Below are 13717 nucleotides of genomic sequence, written 5' to 3'. Positions count from 1 at the left end.
AGTGATGATATCTTTTATTAGACCAACAAGATTTTGCAAGAAAACATTTTTAATTGCAAGTTTTCAGGCACAAACACCTTTTATCAGGCATTGGAGAAAAGATTGTAAAAGTTCTCCTGGGTAGAAATGAAAGTTCATATTTCATAGGATTTCAGGGAGGAGTCCACAGATGGTAAACTCCTCTGGGCAGGCAGTTCTTAGCTGGTAAGGAGTCTCTCAGCTCTTGTGAGGCCCTGTGATAATGCAAATTACCTTAAAACAAAGGCAGGAGCAGTATCTCAGGTTTCAGGTGGTTACAGTGGTTATTTCTACTTAGGAGAACTTTTACAATCTTTTCTCTGATGCCCAATGCAGGGAGTTTGTGCCTGAAAGCTTGCAAGTAAAGAAATTTTTTTGCAAAAATCTTGGTGGTCTAATAAAAGATATCACCTCTAACTATAAAACCATATTCGTTTATACCTGGTGACCACTCTTCAAATTATTTCTTTTACTTAGTCAATGACACATCCTTAACTGGACACTTCTTAACTGTGGACACTGGAAAAAGAGGAAGACCGGTGTCAAATAAACAAATTAAGCCCATTTGAAACTATTTTCCTCAATCAAAACAGAAGGCAAACAAGGGGGGGAAAAACATACTGTTAGCCACCAGCAGACCTGTAAGTATCAGCTTCCAAAAAATCAAGGGACCCAAATTCTGCATTTCACTCCAACTGGAACATTTTGATTAATCTACTATGATCTCCATTTAGTGCTCAGATAATTTCTACTTTTCATTTTAATAGCCTACACGTGGTAAGACTGCAAACTAGGCAAAACTAATGAAAGGAAATATTTTGATAATGTATAGAACATTTCAAATCTTTTTGACACTAAAACTGATTTAAAGTAATTCTCTTTCTAAACTATATATATTCTTTGGACAGCCAATGCTTTAACGTATAAAAAAGTATATTCCCAGGCAAGGAGGGAAGTTAAGGACAGTTTCATCTCTAAACATCCTAATCCTGATCTTTAAATATCCAACAAATACTAAGTCACAGTCTAGATTGGTTTACACTGCTTATTTTTTAAGCACACTACTGTATGCTATGTGCTTTGGTCTGGCATCTTTTCTTCTCTTGTATATATCTTTTCCAGCTCTATATATCATAAGTGTGGCGTCAACTGCTTTATTGTTGACGCTTGTCACATTCTCATCCTGGGTGCACAGGTGTTCTGCACACATAAGGAGGTGGTCAGCAGTCTGTGGTGCATCACCACACACATATTTGGACTGTCCTTTAAGCTAATCTTATGGAGTGTGGCATTAAAGCATCCAGCTCCACAGTGAATCCTATTTAGTTCAATCTATAAATTATGGGTGGATAGAATATTGGGTTACTTATGAAGCTCTTGAGATGAGAATCAATCAATTAGTCTCATCCCACTTTTTGTGGTGCTGTTCAAGTGCCCATGGGGCTTTGCTCCTGCATCCATACTATTGCAACAATACCCATGCCTCCCATCTAGATGAGTTTCTTCACCTCAGTTGCTTATGTACTGGTTGCTCCAAGAGTTCATGAAGCAGGTGCTCCTAGTTTTGTTGGGCATGCTGAACAAGGCCAAGAGTTGTCTTCCATCTTCTTAGCTGGGGAGGTAGGTGTCCCTGATAATACTGGCAGCATGACAACAGGAGTATATACTACATAGCCAGTTACAGTACTGTTCTCATTGCAGAGTTCATGGCAACATCAGCTTGGCTGGTATGGCTACTCAACATCAATATTTAGCAGGTATATATACTACTGCAAGTGTTGATGTCGTTAGAGTGGTGAACTTGGCCCCCCAGGTTGTTCCTGCCAGTCACCTTATAGCACCAATACAAGAGTTAACCTTAGATGTTTTTAGTAGGTGTTCTCTGTAGGTAAGGCTCCTATCCAGAGTTACTCCCAGGTACACTGGCTTATCTGTGAAAGGAAGTTCATTACCATTCATATCAACATTGATCCACTTATCTGCCATAGCATTACAGAGGTGGAACAATGATGCAGTGGTTTTTGTTTGACTAAACTTGAGTCTCCATTGGTGCAGGTAAGAGACTACTGTATTCATATCCTGAGACAAGGTAGTTTATATTTTTGGGACAGACTTGTCAAAGATGGACAGGGCCAAGTCATCTGAGCAGGCGTACTTTCTAGCTGTACTGTAAACTGATCCCTGTGATACCCATTATTCAGATGCTTGTATCTGCTTCTAATCTCCTCCCTTGGTGAAGAGGATGAAGGATCTGTTTGATATTATATTAATGAAAAAGGCCACCATTCTCCTATCTGGGATCAACTTGGGTAATTTGTACTCTAGTCCTTTCAGCCAGATGGTATCATATACAGCTGTTAGATCTACCAGCACAGCACCTGCTTTTTCCCTCCTTTGAAAAGCATCTTCAATGTCTTAAGTAAGCCTGACTATCTGGTCAGTGGTACATCTATATTCATGGAACCCTGCCCCTTCTGGTGGTAACTGTGGATCAATTACGTTAGTTATCCTATTTAGGATTAGGCTTTCCAGCAGTTTGTAAACAACTGATAGTAAAGATATTGATCTGTAGTTAGCAGGGCTGTCAGCATTCTTTCCTAGTTTGGGTAGTGCAATCACGTGACCATGTTTCCACAATTTGAGTATTTTGTTTCTTCACATACATGAAGACAGGAACTTCATCAGCCAGTCTCTTGGGCAGGATCTCATCTCCATCAGAAATTATCCAATCCTGCAGCTTTATGGGGTTTGATAGAGGCTATGGCAGTTTTTATTTCAAATTCTGTGTCTGGCAACTTAGGACTCCGGCATGGCTTTCCTCCCACGCGATAGAAATTTCCCTCTCACCCTCACACGGATTGATTTCCGATAGTTTATTTCTTTATGATTCACCTCTTCTCCAGAGGCAGCTGATACTACTTTCTCTTTCTGTCTGATGATCACTGAATCTAATTCTCCACTATTTCTGAACTTCCAGAAAGATCACTTGCATGCATTATAACAAGTTCAGACAGGCTTGTTGCCATGTGGTGTCAGTTTCAATCAGTCAAGTGCATTCTTCAATGTTTTTGATAAGGACTACTCAGGATTCGTCATCCTTTTAACATAATTTTATTAATCAAACTATTATCTTGTTTGGTAATATTTAAGGGAACAATAAGTATGCAAAAAAGTGCTGGTGCAGTGTTCACTAGGAGCAAGGGTAAAACTTGTTCACAACCCCTTTTTTCTCTACTAGTAGCCTGCATCAAAGTAAATCAATAGAGACTCAAAAGTAGGTGTAAAAAGCACTGGACTGACCAGGAGATAAATTCCCAGGCATTATTAAAAGACAGGGCCTCTTATGAAACCATGGACACTTTTTATAGTCATCCTCCTACAGCCAACATGCCACTGTCATGGTGCTCCTAAAACAAATGTCCTCTTGAATGAACGCAAGGAAAAAAAAAATCTGTACCAGCTTGTTCCCTGTAGAATATTTTTTTAAACAAATATATTTAAAGAAGAATGTGACTCTATAAATTATACAGAATATAAACAGGAAGGGTACTACACGTGCACCCAATTTAAGGACCCATAAAATGGAAGCACAAACCATACAAATGTTCCAGTATAATACAGAATATTTTTATGGTTAGTTTATTTGGCACCTTAAATTTAACAGCTGGTGGCCAACAATCAGCTGAAACATTAAACACTGTGTAGGGCAGAAATGGCTGGGCTACCTCGCACTGGGAAGGGGAGCCTTCAGTTTCCCCTGCCAGGACTTTAAACCCCAGTAGCTCTGGCTGGGTAGCCTGGCATCAGGGAGCAGAGACCTTCCCCCACCAGGGACTTTACACCCTGCACCAAGCCACTCCAGCCAGCTGGGTCTAGCCCTGGTTTGGGAAAGCTGACTGTGGCCTGGCAGGGACCACGTCAGAGCTGGTTCCAGACCCCAGTGCAGTCTCCTGGCCAAGATGACAATGAACAGATGATCAAGTACTCGGTTTTCAATTTGCTTATGCAAGGTAAACCCAGAACTATGACCCTGGACTCCCCCTGCACTGACAAATATGGCACAACCGGAATTTGATCCCCAAAATCTTGTGTCCTTTCATACATGTGTGGCATAAAAAGAGGTGCAATTGTTGGCATCAGAGCCCATTGCATTTTTAAATGACCATGCAGCAGCAGCCTCAGATTGAAAAACCCATAAAAGTTACTATCAAACCCAGTTGCCTCATAGCATGATAACAGCGCCAAACATGCATTTTACTGGAAGAAAAGGATTCATAATGTTACTAAAAGTTTAAGTTGATCCCAAAGAGTCTAAAATTAGTTACTGCCAACCATAACAACAGATTAGATTAGCTTATAGCAATGGCAGCTCATGTCAAAATACACGGGGGGGGGGGTTCTCCCACATCTTGCTTTCAAATTAACTCTCTTTACCTTATCACAGAAGTCAGTAAGAGCAGTGAAGTCCCATTTCTTGGCATAAGCAACATTATATCTCAGTATAGCCTCCTAAGGAAGAGACAATATAAAAGCTTGAAGGATGCACACAGCAAAAGTGCCTTGGTTAACAAGTGGCATTCCATTGTTTATCTTTATGAAGTAACAGCTCCATCTAGTGGCACAAGACTACTTTACTAACACAGGCATTGCCAGATTGAGTCCTGAGCCTGGGCTTTGTATAGGCAAAATCCCCACTTTGATATGGACAGAAGTTTTTCCTAATTCTTGTTAATTTATTGTTACAGGTTGTATAAAGTGCATCTGGGTGAAGCTCAGGAGCAGTAAAGGCTCACTAGCAGTCTACTTTGCTCCCCTCATATAGCGGTGGGTAGCGGGGAATGGGAATCAGAGCCATGGCTGCTGCACACTGCTGCTGCAGCCCCTGGCTTGACAGCATACAGCTGCAGCAATTCTGAAGTGCTCCAGCTGAGGATGCAGCCAGGGGCTGTGTCTGTCTGTAATTGAAACATTCTATTTTTGAAGTGTTTCAATGAATACCACCTTCTTTAACGTTTCTTTGGGCAGGTCTACTCATGAGCTTTAATGTGCATTAGCCTGTTTTAATGCACATTAAAGTGTCACTAAAAACACGCTATTTATTTCATGTGCATTAAAATAGGCTAATGCACATAAAGTGTCACTTAAAAACCATGCTCTTTAGTTAATGCACATTAAGACAGGCTAATAAGCATTTTCCTAGTACCTCACCATGCAGGTACAAGATTTAATGTAGATTAATTAAAGCACGTTAACGCACATGTAGACGCACCCCTTAGGTAGCCGGCTGATTGCGTTTCTGTTGAAATCATTATTTTACAGCCACCAATATTTTATTGCATTATTTATGAGCATCTATACACATCCTCCAGAGTGGAGGAGGGGACAGGTGCTTTAATTAAAGCAGCTCTTAGAGACACTCTAATAAAGCACCCGCAGTGACACTTGTATTCAGTGTCCTGCACTTCAAAATGGCATGGGGGCACTTTAACTAAGGCTCGTTCAACAAGCTTTAGTTAAAGCACCCCCGCTGCCATTTTGAAACGCAGGGATACTGAATACATGTGATGTGGAGGCCACTGCAGACTTGCAACAGAATTGATTCATCAAGTCTGCTCCAGCATGTGCCAATTAGCACATGTTGGAGCAAAGGTCCATCACATGTATAGATGCCCTATGTGTACTAAGGCATCTAGACCTTTGAAAAATAAGAGATGCCTGTCCAAAAGTTAAATATAAAACAAATGTATTCATTTTAAAAATAATGCATTTAAAAATAAAATGAGTGCATTTATATTTAAAAAAAAATGACTGACCTATTTTACCTACCTTATAGAGCTAAGCAGAAAATAAGAGACTAAGCAATAGACTAAGCAAAGTCGAGAAATAACAGAATAATCTGTTCCAAATACTCATTTTCAGTGTTTTTCAGGTTAAGAAGTCTAGTTTATTAAATAATTAGTTGACATATTAAGACACTATATTCAAATTTCAAATTTAAACAGAATTATTTATTTAACAATGTAAAAAAAAGGACTTGATGTTCTCAGACATTTGCTATAGATACCAGATGGTAACATAGAAAGGGCTGTTATTGGATTCCTTTTAAAAAGGATGTAACAATATAATTTAATGAAACATCTTTAAAGTGATCCAAGGGATTAGAGATTTTGTTCCCAGTAGCTTTACTCTGACAGCATTCTATATAGGCATGCTAAAAAGTCACATTTCCTCCATTTCGTCACTTTCCTCAGTTGTTTATATGAACAGATTATTTATAGCAATGGGAAAAAAGACATTTAGAAAACAGAAAAACATGACTACAGAGCCAAGCATGTTGATAAGGGAGTTTCAGAGATATATGTAATATGTGAAAATATCTTTAACTCATTTTTAAATTGACCCGAACTGAAAATGATGTCCTTACCTTCAAATCATGTGAACAGGTGAACTTGGTAAGCAGAGCAGTCTGAATTAATTCCCATCGGCTTCCAGCAGTCCTATCACCATTCTTTAAAAATAAACAAATAAATAAAAACAAAAAGAAAGGAAAACACATCAGCTAATTAAACATATTCAACCATAAGGAACATACCACTAAAATATTCAGTGTTAATCTCACAGCTACAATGAAAACACAGAGATTCTCTATTATTTGCCAGTTTCTTGAAAGGACTGTGCTTTGAGCAACTGTTGAGGACGTCTCAAAATATGCAGTGTTTTACTTGTATTTTAAACATTGAGACAGTGTTGAGATAGCATACAAAGAGCTCTCATGCACAGGAAATATGCCTTCCTATACTGCTACAAGGGACATTAAAAAAAAAAAAGGAAAAAAAATCATCATCCAGCATGGATCAAATGCTTTACAAAAAGAACGGGTTTTGCATTATAGGCAGAAGATTAAAGGGGACCATTATTAAAGGAATTCAATTCCATACTAGAAAACTCTTCATCAGAACCAATCTGCCTCTACATCCAAGACTTGAACATTTATTAATCATGTGAAGCATGCATGCTAACAAATCTCAGCTATGGAAGTGGGATAATGGGATATGAAAAGCCCAAAAAAGCCAATGCATCCTAAACCATGCGAGGCTTAATATATTATAAACAACTGCAATATCCAGAACCAAAAGGAAGGTCAATACAGTTCACAGAATAAAGCTGTTATATACCTAAGACAGTTAACAGCATCAGAGAAAAATTGGCATGATCAAAACAGGAAAGAGGGAGGAGGGAAAAAAATGACAAGTGTTGGTTCAAATCTCAACGGGAAAAAAAAGTAAAAATGGGAGAGGCTTATAAGCAGGGCTCCAATTTTTAATGATATATTTACACGTTAGGCAATTTCAAAGCCTACCAGTGCCTCAATCATTGTAATGAAATACATTCTAAATACCTATATATTTTGGCATTTGATTTTGGTTTTTTTACCACAGAAAATCAGAGCTTCCCCTACCCGCTTTGCTCACCAAGACATGAGTCCAGCTGTGGCTGTTTCCCTAGCTGCTTTGGGGCCCTGAGCAGCCCTGATATGCTGGTGCCATACTCTTGCCCACGGTGTTTCCCCTCACAAGCCACAGCCCCCCCAGCCCTGCTGGTGCCCCTCACTCTCAACCCATAGCCCCCCACCCTTTCAGCAACCCTCACTCGCAACCCACAGCCCCTACCAACTCCATCTCGGCTGGTGTCCCTCACTCCTGACCTGCAGCCCCTTGGCCCTGCCAGTGCCCCTCATTCCTGACACACAGTCCCCTGCACCGCCGATGCCCCTCACTCCCGACCCACAGCCCTACCAACTCTCTTCCCAGTCCTGCCGGTGCCCCTTACTCCTGACCCACAGCTCCCTACCCCTCCCAGCCCTGCTGGAAAGGGCCCTCAGCCCACTGCCTGCCCCAGCAGCAGCTGAGCCCTGGCTGCCACACAGGGGAGGTGGCAGCTGCTGCAGCCAGAGCAGAGCATGGGGTCCCCCTCCTCACCATGGGCAGCGTGGCCAGAGCAGAGCCAAGCAGAGCCCACAGGGGCAGGGGAGGATGCAAGCGGCCTGCTACGGGCTCAGGGCTCTGCACTCTGCTGTTCCCCCCCAAGGTCCTCCACAGCTTAGAGGGCAGAACCTGGGCCCCACAGCTGCACACTCCCGCCCCAGCCCCCATACAGCACCCCTGCACCTCAGTCTGCCCCCTCCTCCACTCCTGCATTGCCTATGCCCTCTTCCTCCCAAAAGACTTTCTTGCAGGCAGCTGGGGGAGCTTCCCTCAATGGCTGCGTAGCTATATTGCTGGCCAGGTACATGTGCACACATGCACATGGCGTCCCCTGTGTCCCACTCCCCCCAGCCCAAAACAGCTCCTTGTAGGTTGGAACTCTGCCAGCCTGCAAGAAGAAACCCACAGTTTTCTGCATTTTTCTTCTTTAAAGGAGAAAATCCACCTTTTTTCACAACAAATGGAAAACCCAGATCCCTGCTTATAAGCAATGGAAGAAGAAAACCAGGACTCTACCAAGGACTTGAGCTGGGGGGCAGGGAGGGGGAATATAGGGTGTAACAGTATAAGTAAAAGCACATTTTAATTGCGTAGTACGGCCAGAATTTATAACATCCACAAAATCTCAGACTCCCACTAATTAAACAAAAGTAGTCATCTTTTTCAAGAAGAGAATTAGATCCTCTCATTTTTCACCAACTAAAATTAAGACAAGAGATACCTAAACAAGAGAAAGGTTAATGGGAAAACCTCCAAACCAACTTCGTAAAAACAGACAATTTATCAAGGGGTTGCCGTGTGTGGCCTAGATGGTAGTTTATCTGTTCAGTGTTGTAAGGTTAGCAGTCTTATTTAAGTGGCATCAGAGTTTTGATAAATCTTATCTTCAGAATATCAGCTCATTTTTATAATAATATAATCATTTTGCAGCTGCAGTCTAAGTACTACACAGCTAAGAAGCTATTAAAAAAACCTACATAAAACATTTTAAGGCTATAGATTCTCCATGCTAGCCATCAGGTAGCAAAATACTATGGCCTTTAACACTGGACACAGAGTGGCATCTGCAAGAGTTTATCTAAAACAACAGCATCTCACAAGTGTAGTTCAAATACAAGCGCCCCAGGTAACAATAAAATATACTGGTCAACAAATCTTTAATATATCAAATATTCCAATTCAATATAGCAAATTTTCTGTTCCAACACAGAACGCTTGTGGAAATACAACAAACTGCTAGGTCATAATATTAAAAAAAAAAAATTCAAGCTGCATTTTACTTCCAAAATATTTATTCACTATGGCAAGCACTTTTTTTTGGCTTACCTCATCCTCCACAGGGTATAAGTTTTGTTCTGAACAAGGCATTTTAACATGTTTGTTATCCCACGAATCTTTATAATGGGTTGGGAATGGTTTAGGAACCTCCCCTTCCCTCAAAAGATCTACCTGCAACATAGAAAAGAGAAAGATTCATGCTGTGCAATGAACTTGCGAAATTTATATAAACAGAGACAAATTACCACAAAATGAAAGCTTCGCCAAACCTAAAAAATTCATATACTATTTAAAAACTAAAAGCTTTAGCTGCAAGAATACTATAATACATGGTTAAATATTTATCAGTAAATCCTTAAAACAAGATTAAAACATGCCAAAGCTCAAAACTGAAGAGATAAGCCCAATACAAAAATTGCTGAATGATGTTCAATGATATAAGGTGTTTACAAACATGAAAAAACAACCCAAAAACAAACAGAAGAGCCTTACTTTCAGCTCAGTGCACCCCCACATCAAGCACAGTGCATGCCCAGAAGAGGCATCATGTTAGTTTGACCCAGCTCACCCTATGTCTGTACAGATTGTGTGCTTCAACAGGGCTTTTTGGTGCTTTCATATAATAGTTGATTGAATCACCTTTACGTAGAAGTACCAACAAGCCTCGCTGAAGCACCCAATCTATATAGACACTGGGGAACCAGGTCAAACTAACATGCTGCTTCTCCTTGTAAAGCACTGTTTTGTTTTGTTTTTTCACACCTCGGTGCCTGATGTAGTCCGACTTCTTGTACTTGGCCACAGTGGCTCATTCTAAACCTAAATTCCAATTACAGTAAAAGCTCAGTTATCTGGCATCCCCTGGGAATGCGGGATGCTGGTTAATCAAATATTCCAGTTAATCAAATGTGTCAGTGTGCTGAAGGACAGGGAGGGAGGCCCTGAGCAGGCTGCTTTGCCCTGGGCCGTGGGCCAAAAGGTGGCAAGAACTCTGCTCACAGCGGCAGCAAAACCCAGAAGTGGTACTTCCAGTTTCACGTTTGCCACATCCCTCAGATGTCAGTTAATAGAGTTTTCCGGCTAATAAAGTGCCAGTTAACACAGCTTTTGCTATACAATAAAATGAAAAATAATTTGTTACACGTTTGAATAACTGCACATAGGACATTTATTTAAGAGATTTCATAGACATTAGGGGCTGGAATGGACCTCATGAGATCATTGAGCCCAGCCCCCCTGCCAGAGGCAGGAAGTCTGCAGGGATCAGATGATCCCATGATCCCAGCAAGATAAACTACCTTTTGAATGAGTGCAGAGTAGGTGTTTTCACCACCTCTGGGGGGAGTCTGTTCCAGACCTTGGACACACTGACTGTAAAGAAGTTTTTCCTTATACTAGAGTCTGAATCAGCCTTCCACAAGTTTGTGGCTGTTAGACCTAGTTATCCCTTGGGAGTTCTGGTGAACTGTTCTCCCAGATTCTGAAGCACCCCCCCTTATATATTTATAGGCAGCTACCAAGTGCCCCCTGAGCCTTCTCTTCACCAGGCTGAAGCGTTCCATGTCCCTCAGCCTCTCCTCATAAGGCTTGCTCTCTTGGCCTTTGATCATACAGGTGGCTCTCCTCTGGACTCTCTTGAGCTTATCCACATCCCTCCTGAAGTAGGGGACCCGAAACTGGACGCAGTACTCCAGCTGCAGCCTCACTAAGGCCGCATAAAGCAGGAGGATGATGTCTGGTTTTGCTAAAGATGCATCAGTAGATGCATGCCAGAGTTTGGTTTGCTCTGCTAGGCATAGCATCACACTGGTGGCTCATGTTCATCTTGTGGTCAGTCAAGACCTCCCATCCCAAGTACCTTTTGGTCGTAATGCTAGCGAGCATAGCACCACCATGCCTATAAGAATAATGCTGTTTTTTTTCTTCCAAGGTGGAGTACCCTGCATTTCTCTATGTTGAATGCTATCAGGTTTCGGTCTGCCCACTTTGCAAGCATATCCAGGTTGACCTGTATCTCCAGCCTGTCCACCTTCCCCCATAGTTTAGTGTCGTCCGCGACCTTTGCCAGTCCACATCTGACACCTGAATCCAGGCCATTAATGAAGATATTGAAGAGTACCGGCCTGAGCACTGGGGGAACTCCACTGGTAACCTTGCATCACACTGATTTGTTCCCACCAACTAGTAGCCTTTGGGTCCGACCCCGGAGCCAGTTCCCCAGCCATTGGACAGTGAGATGGTCAAGGCCACGATTCCGCAGCTTAGTCATGAAGAAATCATGGGAAAACAAGTCAAAGGCCTTCTTGAAGTGAAGATAAATGACATCAACCTTGTCTCCCTTGTCCAGGCAATGCGTCACCTGGTCACAGAAGAAGAGGAGGCTGAACAGGCAAGACCTTCTAGTAATAAAACCATGTTGGCTGGCATTCAGTAGATTGCCTTCTGTTAGCCCGTTGCAGATGGATCTCTTGATAATTTTCTCCAATCAGTTTTGGTATCTGGTCACTAGGGATCTAGGTTTTCCATTTCCCAAGGAAATACGGACAAAAATGCAGATTTTGCCCTTACCAACCCCCCCACCCCCCGCCAACAAATTTCTCATTTTAACAGAGAAATATGTGCATTATGCATTTTTGCAAAGAGCTCTCTGAAGACTGGCAGAGCTCCAGCCTGCAAGCGGCTGGGGGGAGCAGGAAGAGGTTGGTCAGGCAGGGTATATTCACAGGGTCACCAGACAACCTAGATAGCAGCTCCTGCAAGTAAGTTTGATGGGGGGGGGAAGAGGACAGGACACTGAGGCCCCAGTAGGGGGAGGGGAAAGGAGGGAGTTGGGTAGGGCTGGGGCCAGGGCTACTGCCCAGCTATGGTAGTGCATGGGGCTTGGGCCACAAGGCTGGAATGCATGGCTACAGGGCCCTGGGTGGGGGCAAGGGGCACCAGCAGGGCTGGAGGGTTGTGCGGGGAGGGGGATGATGGGCCTGGACCTGTATTCTGCAAGCTAAGGGGGCAGGGGGAGCTCTGATCTTCCACAATAAGAAAACTCCAAAAATCAGATATCAAGATTTATAGGTACGCAGAATTTATTTTATTATAGTGATGGAGGCAGTGGTAGGCTTCCAAATTTCTTTAAAATTGTAAATATATCAATAAAACATTGCGTTCAATTGATACCTATATATAGCGGCATTTCTTTTAATCATGGATTTTGGGGGTTTTAATCAGAGAATTTATACATACATACGTATGTATGCATGCATATACATACATACATACATACATACCACACACACACTTTAAAATCAGAGAAAACCAGGATCCCTGCTGATCACTAACTGAAGTTTGTCATATAAATGCCAGTCTATTGGGATTAGATATATGCTTTTCTTCAGTTTTAGTTTTGCTTCAGAGGTGACAGTATTTCTGATCACAAGTTTCATTTAAACAATTCTACTTTATGTTGCTTCAAGGAAAAAAGGCCTATGTGCTAGATTTGGTATAGAATGCAATGCTAAAGTTCACTTTTCACTCATTCAGTTTTATCTTTATAATATTCTGAATTTAAAAGTTGGAGAAATTGAGCATAGAAAAACTTTCAAAGGACAAATTCTTCTCACAGAATTTGTCAACTCAAACTTTGGAAGTTATACAAGCTATATAGAAAGAAGAGGGACAAAAGAAAAGCTTTGTCCCTTCAGAGCCAGAGTCAATAAAATCTTGACATATTTCTGCAGTCAGGACACCCAACTCATCCAAATGTGTTCCGAGACGCAGAGAACACAAGTTATCTTTAAGCAAGTTAGATTTCTTAGCTTGCTTACAATGAGCAAAGGTTTCCACAAGCTGTTTCCCTATCATGTATTAGTTTTGCAAAAGCTTAATTTTATCCTAACATCAATTTATTTAAAAAACCCTCTTTTCATTTAATATTTTAAATCTTCATACTCTGATGGTGACTGTATGATTGGCTGATGGTCGCAAATGGGGAAGACGAACTCCACACACAGGCATTCTCCTCATCTCTTCAATAGGCGTCCCAAACCATTTCCTATTAGTTGGAAGTTGAGGTGGGATATATTCAGCAATCTTCCTTACTGGCCTTTGAGGTTTGGATTCACATAGCTCTTTCCTGCTGTTAAAGTAAGTGCAGCACATTAACACATTTCACTTACACAGAAAAACTCTAAAGCAAATATATGTGCAGTAACATTAGGGTTCAGATTAAACTTCTGGTCATACTAGTACTTTTCTAAAGTCCTTTTTAGGTACGGTGATCATATTATTGTTAAAAGAATCCAGGATGAGGAGCACCAGCGCGCACGCGCACACACACATACCAACCCCCTGTGCACTCACACATACACCTCCCCCCACTCTACAACTCACCTCCCCACACCCTGCAGGCATGTGCATACCCCCTCCCCCAAGCCCCACAGACA

At 41.8% G+C, this 13717-nt stretch overlaps 1 protein-coding gene across 6 annotated transcripts in view; it reads right to left on the bottom strand.

The window, feature by feature from the left end:
- The window catches only part of PARG (poly(ADP-ribose) glycohydrolase), a 160357-nt gene that overhangs the window by 123904 nt on the left and 22736 nt on the right, over positions 1–13717 (bottom strand). For 5 of the 6 annotated variants that reach the window (XM_019502276.1, XM_019502273.1, XM_019502271.1 and 2 more), the window contains 4 exons: positions 13224–13410; positions 9330–9452; positions 6443–6526; positions 4453–4527 (listed from right to left, as the gene is read on the bottom strand). In XM_019502276.1, coding sequence (XP_019357821.1) covers positions 4453–4527; positions 6443–6526; positions 9330–9452; positions 13224–13410 — 469 coding nt within the window. The remainder of the gene's footprint in view (positions 1–4452; positions 4528–6442; positions 6527–9329; positions 9453–13223; positions 13411–13717) is intronic. The other variant, XM_019502272.1, reaches the window with a different exon arrangement.

This window comes from Gavialis gangeticus, unplaced genomic scaffold, assembly GCF_001723915.1.
Source record: "Gavialis gangeticus isolate Ggan-Ray unplaced genomic scaffold, GavGan_comp1, whole genome shotgun sequence".
Taxonomy (NCBI): domain Eukaryota; kingdom Metazoa; phylum Chordata; order Crocodylia; family Gavialidae; genus Gavialis; species Gavialis gangeticus.
This window is presented reverse-complemented; position numbering and strand designations above follow the sequence as displayed.